The 17,052-nt window shown below is 41.7% G+C and overlaps 1 protein-coding gene across 2 annotated transcripts in view; it reads left to right on the top strand.

The window, feature by feature from the left end:
• The window catches only part of Lcch3 (Ligand-gated chloride channel homolog 3), a 435,919-nt gene that overhangs the window by 350,833 nt on the left and 68,034 nt on the right, over nucleotides 1–17,052 (top strand). For both annotated transcript variants that reach the window (XM_071672256.1, XM_071672255.1), the window contains exon 5: nucleotides 5,575–5,732. In XM_071672256.1, coding sequence (XP_071528357.1) covers nucleotides 5,575–5,732 — 158 coding nt within the window. The remainder of the gene's footprint in view (nucleotides 1–5,574; nucleotides 5,733–17,052) is intronic.

Here is a 17,052-nt window from a genome sequence, read left to right as displayed (position 1 = left end):
CAAGTTGTTAGAAGCAGTGAAAAGTTTTTATCGAGGATGTAAGGCATGTGTAAGTGTAGGAAGTGAGGAAAGTGATTGGTTCTCAGTGAAAGTAGGTTTGCGGCATGGTTGTTTGATTTATTTATGGATGGCGTTGTTAGGGAGGTGAATGAAAGAGCTTTGGAAAGAGGGGCAAGTATGCAGTCTGTTGTGGACGAGAGAGCTTGGGAAGTGAGTCAATTGCTGTTCGCTGATGATACAGCGTTGGTGGCTGATTCGGTGAGAAACTGCAAAAGCTGGTGACTGAGTTTGGTAAAGTGTGTGAGAGAAGAAAGTTGAGAGTAAATGTGAATAAGAGCAAGGTTATTAGGTACAGTAGGGTTGAGGGGCAAGTCAACTGGGAGGTAAGTTTGAATGGAGAAAAACTGGAGGAAGTAAAGTGTTTTAGATATCTGGGAGTGGATTTGGCAGCGAATGGAACCATGGAAGCGGAAGTGAATCATAGGGTGGGGAAGGGGGCGAAAGTTCTGGGAGCTTTGAAGAATGTGTGGAAGTCGAGAAAGTTATCTTGGAGAGCAAAAATGGGAATGTTTGAAGAAATAGTGGTTCCAACGTTGATATATGGTTGCGAGGCGTGGGCTATACTTAGAGTTGTGCGGAAGAGGGTGGATGTGCTGGAAATGAGATGTTTGAGGACAATATATGGTGTTTGGTGGTTTGATCGACTAAGTAATGAAAGGGTAAGAGAGATGTGTGGTGGTAAAAAGAATGTGGTTGAGAGAGCAGAAGAGGGTGTTTTGAAATCGTTTGGTCACATGGAGAGAATGAGTGAGGAAAGATTGACAAAGAGGATATATGTGTCAGAGGTGGAGGGAACGAGAAGAGGGAGACCAAATTGAAGGTGGAAAGATGGAGTGAAAAAGAATTTGAGTGATCGGGGACTGAACGTGCAGGAGGGTGAAAGGCGTGCAAGGAATAGAGTGAATTGGAACGATGTGGTATACCGGGGTCGACGTGCTGTCAATGGCTTGAACCATGGCATGTGAAGTGTCTGGGGTAAACCATGGAAGGTTCTGTAGGTACTGGATGTGGAAAGGGAGCTGTGGTTCGGTGCACTATACATGACTGCTAGAGACTGAGTGTGAACGAAAGTGGCCTTTGTTGTCTTTTCCTAGCGCTACCTCGCGCACATGCGGGTGAGGGGGTTGTTATTTCATTATGTGGCGGGGTGGCGACGAGAATGAATAAGGGCAGACAGTATGAATTATGTACATGTGAATATATGTATATGTGTGTGTGTGTGTCTGTGTGTGTGTGTGTGTGTGTGTGTGTGTGTGTGTGTGTGTGTGTATATATATATATATATATATATATATATATATATATATATATATATATATATATATATATATATATATATATATATATATATATGCATACGTTGAGATGTATAGGTATGTATATGTGCGTGTGTGGACGTGTATGTATATACATGTGACTGTCGATGGGTAAGGCCATTCTTTCGTCTGTTTCCTTGCGCTGCCTCGCTAACGCGGGAGACAGCGACAAGTATGATAGATAAATGAATATATATAGATAGATAGATAGATAGTTAGATGCTGTTAATGAGATGGCATTGAATAGGGCATTTAGATGACGGAGCTGTCTCACCTAACCTAATATTATCATCACGTCGTCACTTAACCCGTGAGGTCCAAAAGGCTCACGTCATGAACTGACCCGTGAAGTACACAAGGGTCACGTCATCTCAAGGCAAGTATTACACCACCAGTGACGTCACAAGCACGGGATGAGGGAAGTAACCAAAGCCGTGAGTAATCACTGGGGTCAACAAAAAACACGAGATGAGTGAGGCAAATGATACGTCTTCTTCAGTGCTGAAAAGGTCACGTGATTTTGAGACGTAAACAAAGTCACCCAAGTAAACACACGAGCAGGAAGGAAACTGAATGTTGTTTACAAGAGTGGCGGGAGGAGGAGATGAAGAAGAAGACGAGGAAGAAGAAGAAGAGGAAAAAGAAAACGGAGGAGGAAGAGGTATATAGCTAAAAGAAGATAACAGGAGAGGTCTGGTGTTAGCAATTAAAGTGGGAGGTGTTAGACGTGCGTGATTAGTGGTATCAGTGATTAGTGTGGAAATTAAAAGTAATGTCTATTATTAGCGTAGAGCTGAGGTACAGGGAAAAGTGGCATTACTGGCACTTAGCACGGTAATCACTGTTAATAACGGTGGTGAGTTTAGAGTAGGGGGTGAGAAGGTGGAAAATGAAAGATGTAAAAGGGGGGTGAAGATGTGTTAGTAATAATTACGAATGAAAGGATGAGCAACAGCATGTGGTCTGACCATGTGTACTTCCCTGGTTATGAGAACCAATTAGACACGTTATTCCTGACTTCTGTTGACCTATTGGGAAAACGAAGTGGTTTTGGCTAATGATATATTTAAAGATTTTTTAAAGATATTTCATTTTACTTCAGATTTGTCTCTTTAGGATATTTGCTGTATATTGACAACATAAGAGTCTTCTAAACAACAAGGGTCGGATTCAAACCCCATGAGGAACGCCCGGCCACCTAGTAGGGTTCGAACCCAGCCATTGGTGAATATGCATTTGTGTATTGATTGGTACATAAGAGCCTTTCTTGGTGACACCGTATGTGAATGTTTGTAACCAAAATACTTATTCATATGTATTTGATTATCTTACTTCAGTGGCGACATCCACTCTTCAGTTGTCTTTTACAATTATTTAGACATTTACCATCGTTTCCATTTATTTCCTTTTTTCAGTTACTATATTTCCAAATCTGCAAAGCTCTTTTAAATCCTATAGTTACGATCATTATCTTTTGTAAACAACATCTATTATTTTCTATTCACAGTAACCTTCACAATATAAACCTATTCTCTTTTTCTTTATAGTTTCCTTTTCAACTACAGCTCTTCCGTGTCTCCTAACCCTTAAAATTTTTTACACCATCTCATTTTCTGTTGACCTTTATCACAACCACAAGTTTGATGTTTACAATAGTCTCGCGGAGTGTGGCCAGATGCAGGTCCATATATTCAAAATGTTTCTGAATCTTTACATGATTTTTGCATTTTTGCTCCTCGCCTGATGTCTAAGTAGGATGATGAGGAACCATGGGTAAGGGAAAGAAAATTTGCTTCGTTGAGGATATATCCCACTAACGCATCAAGTGAAGTGAGCCAAAATTCTTCAGCAGCAGGATTAATGTCACAGTGGAATTGATCGTCTTGGAGCAGAATGACCCTGTCGACTTCAGCGGGTTTCACCCACCCAATAACACGGCTGGAATGGTTATGGACGGGCTAAAAGCCCGTGGGAGCTGGGGTCCTGATGCTAGGATTCTCACGAGAGACAAACACGCTTTGGTAGGGAGGCGATGCGAGCAGATCACAAAGTCACTCTTAAACTGACCTCCAGTCTGTGTGTCCTCAGGTCTCACAGACAACAGCAGGCTTGGCCTGGATTCGTGCCAAACTGTTGTTGTCTCATGTAACAGGAAACAAACCCTGTGATAGGTTGATCTAATAGACCAAAGAAATATTGTATGATCTCAGCATCAAACACTGATGATTCCCCAGTCCTGCTTGGTAACACTTTACAAGCGTCAGAGCAGCTACTGTAGTGTGGATATGAGAAGTATCTTTCGTGCTTTAGTCATTATTTAGCACGAATCCTCGCCGACACCCACAATATGGTGTACCCATGGGTCCTCCCTGACCGATGGGATCCTCATTATCATCTCTGTAAGCCAACGTCTTCACTGATTACTCTGAATCTGAAGTCAACCTGCTGCCGACGCACGTCCTCTGATTACTTATATTTCATGAGGTGTTGGCCCTCTGGCCACAACACCAGACACTTTTATTTGCCAATCCGATGTTTGTTTACCTTTCTTCGTCCACCACGAGCCAGACAAGTTGTTGACAACCATTTTATTTTTCCTGACCTTCACGGTACTCAAGAGATGCGTCCTCTTACTTATTTTCTGCGTCTCTAAAGCATCTGTATGTTAAACTTCATACTGAAATCTCATGATTCGCTTACTCTTTTGCCAAATAATTTAGTCTCCATGTCAGATAGGAATACCCTAAAAAGAATTTAGTTTCTTCATAAAGCAATTTACTCTTCTGCATCTTTCTTAGTTTTGAACATCATCAAGATCTTATTCAAAAAGTTACCCACATTAAACATTATATGATTTACAGATCCCAAGCTCACGAAACAACAGAATCCTTCTTGTCACCTTCCCAACCTTAGCCAATCGTATAAGCATATATTCTGTACAACGAAGCCTGATGATCCCTTTAGGAATTCATGCAAGAACAAGACTGAGACTGACTCACTAACACGAAACATTTCATTCTCTGGCAACAAGAGGAATGAATCCCCTGTTGACTTGTCGTTTACTGAAATGTTCTCTCCAGACATCTGACGCTCCGCCGTGGCGATATTGCTTCCAATACCAGGAACGTATACGTCCCAAAATGGAAGATATTCATTGTCAAAGTGATTCTCTTTCCTTGTGATATAGAACAAACTGTCAACTTTCCTTGAGAGGTACCTAATACGTCATGGCGACCGCCTCGTCATTTACCCCGTCCCAGATACACAGTATGTCTCCACCTAAGTGATATTAATTCTGGTTGGGTCATGACGTTGTCACATTCTCAGTATATCCCCGTCTCCTTAACTACCTTTCAGTCACATTCTCATGTTGATTTATACGGTCTTGCTCATTCTTAGGGCCGTGAGGAGTGTGAATCAGGGCAGACCCCGTGGTTAGTTAAATTTAGTCTTACTTCGTAGCAACTCACTGACAAAGAGCCGTTGTAACATCGAGTCCATATGACGTTAGAACACCACGTTGCTGTTTAACGTAAATTAGATCGTTCTCAATCGTGGGTAGGCCGAAGCAAGTGCCTGGAGCGCAGCAAGAGCAGCTGCCGTGAGGGTTCGGTCTATCATCGATATAGTACCTTTAATAGTTCATTTCCCTGGCAGGTCGGTTTTATTACTTCCTCCCTCAGCAGTTTGCCCCACAGGAAGATCCTACTCGTCGTCTTTAGCGGTCAGTTTCTCTGTGCGATGATTTACGCCATTTGGTGTCTGTTGTTTCAAATGGCCATTAAAAGTCCTTTTTGTTGGTACTTGTCGATACTTTGTTTATTTCTGGAGCCTGTGGCACGTATCGATGAACATTCACTGTTTGATTAAAATCCCCGGACCATTTTCTGTTGAAGGCTCTCTGTTTGACCGCAACCTCTTACCATCTTCTGTTAAAGTCTTCTGTTAGATTACATCCCTTCACCATTTTCTGTTGAATAGCTTTCTATCTGATTTTCTATTGAGTGTTCTGTACTTATAAATTCCCTAATGATTCCCGTTTTACGTTTTCTGTTCAGTTGTAACCCCTTAGCATTTTCTATTTCCAGCTACCTTCAAGAATATACAACCCCCCTTCATATAACAACCCCTTCAATGCCGATTTCAGTGTACGATTCCGTTCCCGGTATCCTAACCCCATGCCGTTTTCTCTCACCAGTTACCTTCACGACGTCACCGAGAAGAACAAGATGGTGAGGCTACACGGCGACGGCGCCATCACGTATGGCATGAGGTTCACCACGACGCTGGCCTGTATGATGGACCTCCACTACTACCCTCTCGACAGCCAAAACTGCACCGTCGAAATTGAGAGCTGTGAGTTAATGAGACGCTGGGGAAGAAGGGGAGATAAGGGGAATCGCCGGGGAGGGGGAAAGATAAGGGGAGGCGATATAGAAGGAGGGAGGGTGGATGATAAGGGGAGATTGTGGAGTAGACAGAGGAGAGTGATGGAGGGAATGGCAGAAGCATATTAAAAGCGAAAAAGGAAGAGAGACGAAGATAAGAAAAAGGCATTTGCACGTACACGCATATACACACACTCACAGAGTCACATGCACGTGGGCAAAAAGGGAAAAAAGTACAAAGATAACTGAGCTAAAAGGAGAATCTATGATCAGTGGTCACTAATTTCTGCAAAACTCTATATATGAAAGTACTGCGAGTTCTCTTCGTACTATTACTCACCAGGTTGGTGAAGCTTCCGTCCCGCCTTTCGTACCTTAGTTTGTTTATACATTTGTCCACTTGAGCATGATGGTACGACCCTTAAGCACGACGGTACGGCCCTTGAACATGATGGTACGGCCCTTGAACACGACGATATGGTGCTTGAGCACACGACAGTACGACCCTTGAGCACGAAGGTACGACCATCTAGTTTGGTGGTACTACCTTGAGCATGACACACTTCAGCACGGCGTTACGATCCTTCATAATGATGCCACCTTTTTTCTTTTATGGGTCACATCAAAGACCAGACCATGCGTACGCACGCCATGGGTCACATCAAAGACCAGACCATGGGTACGCACGCCATGGGTCACATCAAAGACCAGACCATGGGTACGCACGCCATGGGTCACATCAAAGACCAGACCATGCGTACGCACGCCATGGGTCACATCAAAGACCAGATCTTGGGTACGCACGCCATGGGTCACATCAAAGACCAGACCATGCGTACGCACGCCATGGGTCACATCAAAGACCAGATCTTGGGTACGCACGCCATGGGTCACATCAAAGACCAAACCATGCGTACGCACGCCATGGGTCACATCAAAGACCAGATCTTGGGTACGCACGCCATGGGTCACATCAAAGACCAGACTATGGGTACGCACGCCATGGGTCACATCAAAGACCAGACCATGGGTACGCACGCCATGGGTCACATCAAAGACCAGACCATGGGTACGCACGCCATGGGTCACATCAAAGACCAGACCATGGGTACGCACGCCATGGGTCACATCAAAGACCAGACTATGGGTACGCACGCCATGGGTCACATCAAAGACCAGGCCATGGGTATGCACGCCATGGGTCACATCAAAGACCAGGCCATGGGTACGCACGCCATGGGTTACATCAAAGACCAGGCCATGGGTACGCACGCCATGGGTCACATCAAAGACCAGACCATGGGTATGCACGCCATGGGTCACATCAAAGACCAGACCACGGGTATGCGCGCCGTAGGTCACATCAAAGACCAGACCATGGGTATGCACGCCATGGGTCACATCAAAGACCAGTCCATGGGTACACCATGTGTCTTACCGTCGTGTTCACTAGGTCTACTGTACGTAGGTTGGTTAGGCTTCAGTACCCAGGGAACGCATGGACCATCATGAGGTCTGCACGGAGGGGCTGGGGAGATCTCAACACTAGTTCAGAGAAGATGGAGTCGCACACAATCACAGAAATATATATATATAGACTAACAAATAACGTTTACTCTCACGTTGCTGGCGTAAAGTGGTTTCTCTGGTAGGTTCCCCGAGCTGGACTCCTCTGGTGCGTTGCTGTTTCACATCTGAACGATGTATTCCACGAAGGTATGATGTGAAATGCTCCCATCTTCCCGACAGTGTCTGTCAAGTCTATGACTAGAATATGTCTCGGTGTGACGCCCGTAACAGTACTTTCTGTCTTTACTTCTCCTGATACGAATGATACTTGGCTGAATGAAAGATAGATACATATCTATACTTTCAAACGAACAGAAATAAGTACATTTCCATGGAAAAAAGTTACCAGTCTCATTTTCTTTTATATCTTATACAGCATATATAGAAAACGCTTGAGGCTCAAGTATCATTTAGGTTGTAGACTTGCCAAACGATCGACAAGCCGTTCAGTGAAGGAAATATCTTGTTAAACATACACTAATCTCAATCCCTTACAGTTAGGTCTATTCCCAAATCAAATCACACTCATTCAAAGCAACACATTAAGCCAGTGATGATGTTAGAGAGATGAAGTCTTTCTATTGGATGTATCACACTTGCAAAAAAAAAAAATAAGTTGACAAATTGCCAGTGAAAGATTTCTCTACCAACCGACACACTAATTGGGAATGCGTGAGGAGTGGAGTCATACTGTGCGCATATAAAGCTTCACGAGTTGCTCCTGGTACGGAAATAGCTACGATAACAGTGATTATTTGGCTCACGGCCAGCCTAGTTGTTCCTCCTCCGCTGGAGTTAGTCGATAAATGTGCACCTCACGTCAAGTCGCCTGTATAAATTGACTTATTATTATAATTACCTCAGGACCAATCCCCATGACATAGTCCGGGTGTTACCCAGGTCCTTTCTAAACGCTCCTGCAACTCAAGTTTGCACTGCTTCCAGTAGCAGGAGTACGTAGACGCGAGTGGAGTGAGATGTTCTTAATGACACTTTATTCCCAATGATAAAGCCTTGCCAAAAGTGACTTTTCACTTGCGGTGTAACCTCTTGCGGGCGGAGCAACCAGTAACACCAATTCGTATATATATATATATATATATATATGTATATATTATATATATATATATATATATATATATATATATATATATATATATATATATATATATATATATATATATATATATACCTGGGGATAGGGGAGAAAGAATACTTCCCACGTATTCCCTGCGTGTCGTAGAAGGCGACTAAAAGGGGAGGGAGCGGGTGGCTGGAAATCCTCCCCTCTCGTTTTTTTTTTAATTTTCCAAAAGAAGGAACAGAGAAGGAGGCCAGGTGAGGATATTCCCTCTAAGGCCCAGTCCTCTGTTCATAGCGCTACCTCGCTAATGCGGGAAATGGCGAATAGTACGAAAGAAAAGAAAATATATATATATATATATATATATATATATATATATATATATATATATATATATATATATATATATACAGAGAAGAGGTAGTAAAAGCTTTGCAGAAGATGAAAGCCGGCAAGGCAGCAGGTTTGGATGGTATTGCAATGGAATTCATTAAAAAAGGGGGTGACTGTATTGTTGACTGGTTGGTAGGGTTATCTAATGTATGTATGACTCATGGTGAGGTGCCTGAGGATTGGAGGAGTCCTTCATAGTGCCATTGTATAAAGGCAAAGGGGATAAAAGTGAGTGCTCAAATTATAGAGGTATAAGTTTGTTCAGTATTCCTGGTAAATTATATGGGAGGGTATTGATTGAGAGGGTGAAGGCCTGTACAGAGCATCAGATTGGGGAAGAGCAGTGTGGTTTCAGAAGTGGTAGAGGATGTGTGGATAAGGTATTTGCTTTGAAGAATGTATGTGAGAAATACTTAGAAAAGCAAATGGATTTTTTTGTAGCATTTATGGATCTGGAGAAAGCATATGATAGAGTTGATAGAGAAGCTCTGTGGAAGGTATTAAGGATATATGGTATGGGGGCAAGTTGTTAGAGGCAGTGAAAAGTTTTTATCGAGGATGTTAGGCATGTGTACGTGTAGGAAGAGAGGAAAGTGATTGGTTCTCAGTGAATGTAGGTTTGTGGCAGGGGTATGTGATGTCTCCATGGTTGTTTAATTTGTTTATGGAGGGAGGTGAATGCAAAAGTTTTGGAGAGAGGGGCAAGTATGCAGTCTGTTGGGGATGAGAGAGCTTGGGAAGTGAGTCAGTTGTTGTTCGCTGATGATACAGCGCTGGTGGCTGATTCATATGAGAAACTGCAGAAGCTGGTGACTGAGTTTGGTAAAGTGTGTGAAAGAAGAAAGCTGAGAGTAAATGTGAATAGTAGCAAGGTTATTAGGTACGGTAGGGTTGACGGACAAGTCAACTGGGAGGTAAGTTTGAATGGAGAAAATTTGGAGGAAGTGAAGTGTTTTAGATATCTGGGAGTGGATTTGGCAGAGGATGGAACCATGGAAGCGGAAGTGAATCATAGGGTGGGGGAGGGGGCGAAAGCTCTGGGAACGTTGAAGAATGTGTGGAAGTCGAGACATTATCTAGGAAAGCAAAAACGGGTTTGCTTCAAGGAATAGTGGTTCCAACAATGATATATGGTTGCGAGGCGTGAGCTATAGATAGAGTTGTGCGGAGGAGGGTGGATGTGCTGTAAATGAGATGTTTGAAGACAATATGTGGTGTGAGGTGGTTTGATCGAGCAAGCAATAATAGGGTAAAAGAGATGTATGGTAAAAAAAAGAGTGTGGTTGAGAGAGCAGAAGAGGGTGTTTTGTAATGCTTTGGTCACATAGAGAGAATGAGTGAGGAGGGAATGAGGTGGATGGAAAGAGGAGAAGTGGGAGACCAAATTGGAGGTGACATAGATGGAGTGAAAAAGATTTTGAATGATCGGGCTTGAACATGCAGGAGGGTGAGAGGCGTGCGAAGAATAAAGTGAATTGGAACGATGTGGTATACCGGGGTCGACGTGCAGTCAATGGATTGAACCAGGGCATGTGAAGCGTCTGGGGCAAACCATGGAAAGTTCTGTGGGGCCTGGATGTGGAAAAGGAGCTGTGGTTTCGGTGCATTATTACATGACAGCTAGAGACTGTGTGTGAACGAATGGGGCCTTTGTTATCTTTTCCTAGCGCTACCTCGCGCACATGAGGGGGGAGGGGGTTGTTATTTCATGTGTGGTGGGGTGGCGATGGGAATGAATAAAGGCAGACAGTATAGATTATGTACATATGTATATATGTATGTATGTGTGTGTATATATATGTATGTGTTGAGATGTATAGGTATGTATATTTGCGTGTGTGGACTTGTATGTGTATACATGTGTTTATGGGTGGGTTGGGCCATTCATTCGTCTGCACCCTTGCGCTACCTCGCTAACGCAGGTGACAGCGACAAAGCAAAATGAATAAATAAATGAATATATATATATATATATATATATATATATATATATATATATATATATATATATATATATATATATGTATATATATATATATATATATATATATATATATATATATATATATATATATATATATATATATATATTTATTTTTTATTTATTATACTTTGTCGCTGTCTCCCGCGTTTGCGAGGTAGCGCAAGGAAACAGACGAAAGAAATGGCCCAACCCCCCCCCCCATACACATGTATATACATACGTCCACACACGCAAATATACATACCTACACAGCTTTCCATGGTTTACCCTAGACGCTTCACATGCCCTGATTCAATCCACTGACAGCACGTCAACCCCGGTATACCACATCGATCCAATTCACTCTATTCCTTGCCCTCCTTTCACCCTCCTGCATGTTCAGGCCCCGATCACACAAAATCTTTTTCACTCCATCTTTCCACCTCCAATTTGGTCTCCCACTTCTCCTTGTTCCCTCCACCTCCGACACATATATCCTCTTGGTCAATCTTTCCTCACTCATTCTCTCCATGTGCCCAAACCATTTCAAAACACCCTCTTCTGCTCTCTCAACCACGCTCTTTTATTTCCACACATCTCTCTTACCCTTACGTTACTTACTCGATCAAACCACCTCACACCACACATTGTCCTCAAACATCTCATTTCCAGCACATCCATCCTCCTGCGCACAACTCTATCCATAGCCCACGCCTCGCAACCATACAACATTGTTGGAACCACTATTCCTTCAAACATACCCATTTTTGCTTTCCGAGATAATGTTCTCGACTTCCACACATTTTTCAAGGCTCCCAGGATTTTCGCCCCCTCCCCCACCCTATGATCCACTTCCGCTTCCATGGTTCAGTCCGCTGCCAGATCCACTCCCAGATATCTAAAACACTTTACTTCCTCCAGTTTTTCTCCATTCAAACTTACCTCCCAATTGACTTGACCCCCAACCCTACTGTACCTAATTACCTTGCTCTTTACTCTTAACTTTCTTCTTTCACACACTTTACCAAACTCAGTCACCAGCTTCTGCAGTTTCTCACATGAATCAGCCATCAGCGCTGTATCATCAGCGAACAACAACTGACTCACTTCACTAGCTCTCTCATCCCCAACAGACTTCATACTTGCCCCTCTTTCCAAAACTCTTGCATTCACCTCCCTAACAACCCCATCCATAAACAAATTAAACAACCATGGAGACATCACACACCCCTGCCGCAAACCTACATTCACTGAGAACCAATCACTTTCCTCTCTTCCTACACGTACACATGCCTTACATCCTCGATAAAAACTTTTCACTGCTTCTAACAACTTGCCTCCCACACCATATATTCTTAATACCTTCCACAGAGCATCTCTATCAACTCTATCATATGCCTTCTCCAGATCCATAAATGCTACATACAAATCCATTTGCTTTTCTAAGTATTTCTCACATACATTCTTCAAAGCAAACACCTGATCCACACATCCTCTACCACTTCTGAAACCACACTGCTCTTCCCCAATCTGATGCTCTGTACATGCCTTCACCCTCTCAATCAATACCCTCCCATATGATTTACCAGGAATACTCAACAAACTTATACCTCTGTAATTTGAGCACTCACTCTTATCCCCTTTGCCTTTGTACAATGGCACTATGCACGCATTCCGCCAATCCTCAGGCACCTCACCATGAATCATACATACATTAAATAACCTTACCAACCAGTCAACAATACAGTCACCCCCTTTTTTAATAAATTCCACTGCAATACCATCCAAACCTGCTGCCTTGCCGGCTTTCATCTTCCGCAAAGCTTTTACTACCTCTTCTCTGTTTACCAAATCATTTTCCCTAACCCTCTCACTTTGCACAACACCTCGACCAAAACACCCTATATCTGCCACTCTATCATCAAACACATTCAACAAACCTTCAAAATACTCACTCCATCTCCTTCTCACATCACCACTACTTGTTATCACCTCCCCATTTGCGCCCTTCACTGAAGTTCCCATTTGCTCCCTTGTCTTACGCACTTTATTTACCTCCTTCCAGAACATCTTTAAATTCTCCCTAAAATTTAATGATACTCTCTCACCCCAACTCTCATTTGCCCTCTTTTTCACCTCTTGCGCCTTTCTCTTGACCTCCGGTCTCTTTCTTTTATACATCTCTCACTCAATTGCATTTTTTCCCTGCAGAAATCGTCCAAATGCCTCTCTCTTCTCTTTCACTAATAATCTTACTTCTTCATCCCACCACTCACTACCCTTTCTAATCAACCCACCTCCCACTCTTCTCATGCCACAAGCATCTTTTGCGCAATCCATCACTGATTCCCTAAATACACCCCATTCCTCCCCCACTCCCCTTACTTCCATTGTTCTCACCTTTTTCCATTCTGTACTCAATCTCTCCTGGTACTTCCTCACACAAGTCTCCTTCCCAAGCTCACTTACTCTCACCACCCTCTTCACCCAAACATTCACTCTTCTTTTCTGAAAACCCATACAAATCTTCACCTTAGCCTCCACAAGATAATGATCAGACATCCCTCCAGTTGCACCTCTCAGCACATTAACATCCAAAAGTCTCTCTTTCGCGCGCCTGTCAATTAACACGTAATCCAATAACGCTCTCTGGCCATCTCTCCTATTTACATACGTATTCTTATGTATATCTCGCTTTTTAAACCAGGTATTCCCAATCACCAGTCCTTTTTCAGCGCATAAATCTGCAAGCTCTTCACCATTTCCATTTACAACACTGAACACCCCATGTATACCAATTATTCCCTCAACTGCCACATTACTCACCTTTGCATTCAAATCACCCATCACTTTAACCCGGTCTCGTGCATCAAAACCACTAACACACTCATTCAGCTGCTCCCAAAACACTTGCCTCTCATGATCTTTCTTCTCATGCCCAGGTGCATATGCACCAATAATCACCCATCTCTCTCCATCAACTTTCAGTTTTACCCATATTAATCGAGAATTTACTTTATTACATTCTATCACATACTCTCACAACTCCTGTTTCAGGAGTACTGCTACTCCTTCTCTTACTCTTGTCCTCTCACTAACCCCTGACTTTACTCCCAAGACATTCCCAAACCACTCTTCCCCTTTACCCTTGAGCTTCGTTTCACTCAGAGCCAAAACATCCAGGTTCCTTTCCTCAAACATACTACCTATCTCTCCTTTTTTCACATCTTGGTTACATCCACACATATTTAGACACCCCAGTCTGAGCCTTCGAGGAGGATGAGCACTCCCCGCGTGACTCCTTCTTCTGTTCCCATTTTAGAAAGTTAAAAAAATACAAGGAGGGGAGGATTTCTGGCCCCCCGCTCCCGTCCCCTCTAGTCGCCTTCTACGACACGCGAGGAATGCGTGGGAAGTATTCTTTCACCCCTATCCCCAGGGATAATATATATATATATATATATATATATATATATATATATATATATATATATATATATATATATATATATATATATATATATATATATATATATATATATATATATATACATATATATATACACACACACACATACGCACATATACACACACACACACACACACACACACACATATATACATATATATACATATGAAAAATGTAAGAAATAATTTAGAAGACTGAAGCTTCTAGCTTGAAATGAAATGAAAAATTGAATGTCACATAATGGTTCAACCTCTGGCTATGGAAAAGGGAAATGTATAATTTATTTACACAAACGTCAATAGTAGTTCTCATCAATTCAACCACTGTATCAATAAGCTTCAATGTCTAAGCTACATTTTTTCCAATTTCACTATTTTCTTGTCAAAGCACCATGTATGAAAACTATCACTCGAGTAACACAACTATAAACATTTACTTCCCCTTTAAAAAAGTTCTGGGGAAGTCTGTCTCGATACACTGCGGGACACTCTACCACCTGGCGAGGTTTGTGTTGCAATGGTTCTTGATTCACAAACGTAGTAGCATCACTGGTGGGCGGAAGAACATTCTTGTAACCACAGCAAGGATCACAGTCCGTGAAACTCCATATATATATATCCATATATATATATATATATATATATATATATATATATATATATATATATATATATATATATATATATATATATATATATATATATATATATATATATATATATATATATATATATTTTCTTTCTTTCTTTCAAACTATTCGCCATTTCCCGCATTAGCGAGGTAGCGTTAAGAACAGAGGACTGGGCCTTTGAGGGAATACCCTCACCTGGCCCAATTCTCTGTTCCTTCTTTTGGAAAATTGAAAAAAAAACCGAGAGGGGAGGATTTCCAGCCCCCCACTCCCTCCCCTTTTAGTCGCCTTCTACGACACGCAGGGAATACGTGGGAAGTATTCTTAATCCCCTATCCCCAGGGATAATAAATATATATATATATATATATATATATATATAATATATATATATATATATATATATATATATATATATATATATATATATATATATATATATATATATATATATATATATATATATATATACATATATATATATATATATATATATATATATATATATATATATATATATATATATATATATATATATATATATATATATATATATATATATATATATATCAATGTGTCAGAAGTGGAGGGAACAAGGAGAAAGGGCAACAAAATCTCTAACATCTAACATCTAACATCTAAAAGCTTCTCAACATAATACCAGTCTTTAAACCCTATAAACTACCCAACTTCATCTCCTTCTACCGTCCTATATCACTTCTATCTAAACTCTGTCGAAAACTGATCCACAACAGAATCTGACAAAACATCCCACATTCGCTGACACAACATCGCTTCACTGTCAACCACTAACCTCATACATCACTCATCACACCTTAAATGGTCTCAACCAAACACATACATCCCCCAACCCCACTCCCCTGCATAGCACCAGTAGCAATAGAAGTCAATAAAGCACTCGATACTGTCCTCCAACAGATTTTCACACAAAAGGTACGTGACACCATCCTCCACAGCAATGATAAAAAGTCACTGGCCAATCACATAGCCAACTACCATGGCAAAATCCTTCACAATGGTTTCACTTGTAGAGATCATTCTTTTTCCAACCCTCTCCAACCTTTTTCTACTTTACCTCCCATTACCTCGAGCAAACAAAAATACGAGGATCCTTTCACATGCAGATGACATTACAGTCACATCACAACACCCTGACACCACGATAACAACAAATACCATGCAGTACTACATGACTCACTTGGAACAATGGCTCACTTAGAGCAGAATGTCTGTATCTCTTCCGTCATTCTTTTAACCCCAGACAGGACACGAATACAGCTAACATCCTGCTCGTCATCTTGAAGGTTGACTGAACAAAACCTCATCCGCTCAAGGCGTCACATGTAACACATGCTTGACATACAATCCCCACACTGATAACACCAACTCGGAAGCAACACAACAAAATCCCCTCAAATACTAACTGGCACCAGAGACAGACAAGAAAAAAAATTAATCCCTTAACATCCTGTACAAACAATACATCCCTTCCACTTTAAACCACACCCCTTCCGCATCCTCTTCCATCCTCTCAAAAGCAAATCTCACAAAGTTGCAAACCTCACAAAATGACGCACTTAGAACAATCCTGACTGACTAGAATCCATAAACGCTGAACACCTTCACAATAAGTCATATATCCTCACAGCACAATGCCACCTCAACATGATCGTCACTTAGTCTTATGGAACGACATTAGACCCTTCCCACCCAGAACTAATCGCCAACCCAAAATAAGAAATCTTATCCATCCCTAGCACTTCACAAAACACATATGCATTGAAATAACCCAACAAGCACTAAACATTTTCCCTCCGAACTCAGTCTTAAACATCAACCAGCTACACAAACACTCATCAGAAGTCACATTCTCCAGACAAACACGAATCAGAGTTACCCATCATTACAAAGACCATCTGATATAATCGAAGACCACTTCATACCTACGATACAACTACCATTACTAAGACAATGAGAACTGACTACTTAACTGCCCTACACGCTCTGCATGTAAATACACACACACACACACACACACACACACACACATATCACTGCATTTCATGTCCTGTGGTCCCAAGCGGTGGAGTCTCATACAAATTGAAAGGACTCTTTAGGTAGGAAGTACGTACGTATAACCGAAGTTTTGTTTTGTATA

Source organism: Panulirus ornatus, chromosome 17 (assembly GCF_036320965.1).
Source record: "Panulirus ornatus isolate Po-2019 chromosome 17, ASM3632096v1, whole genome shotgun sequence".
NCBI classification, from domain to species: Eukaryota; Metazoa; Arthropoda; class Malacostraca; order Decapoda; family Palinuridae; genus Panulirus; species Panulirus ornatus.
This window is presented reverse-complemented; position numbering and strand designations above follow the sequence as displayed.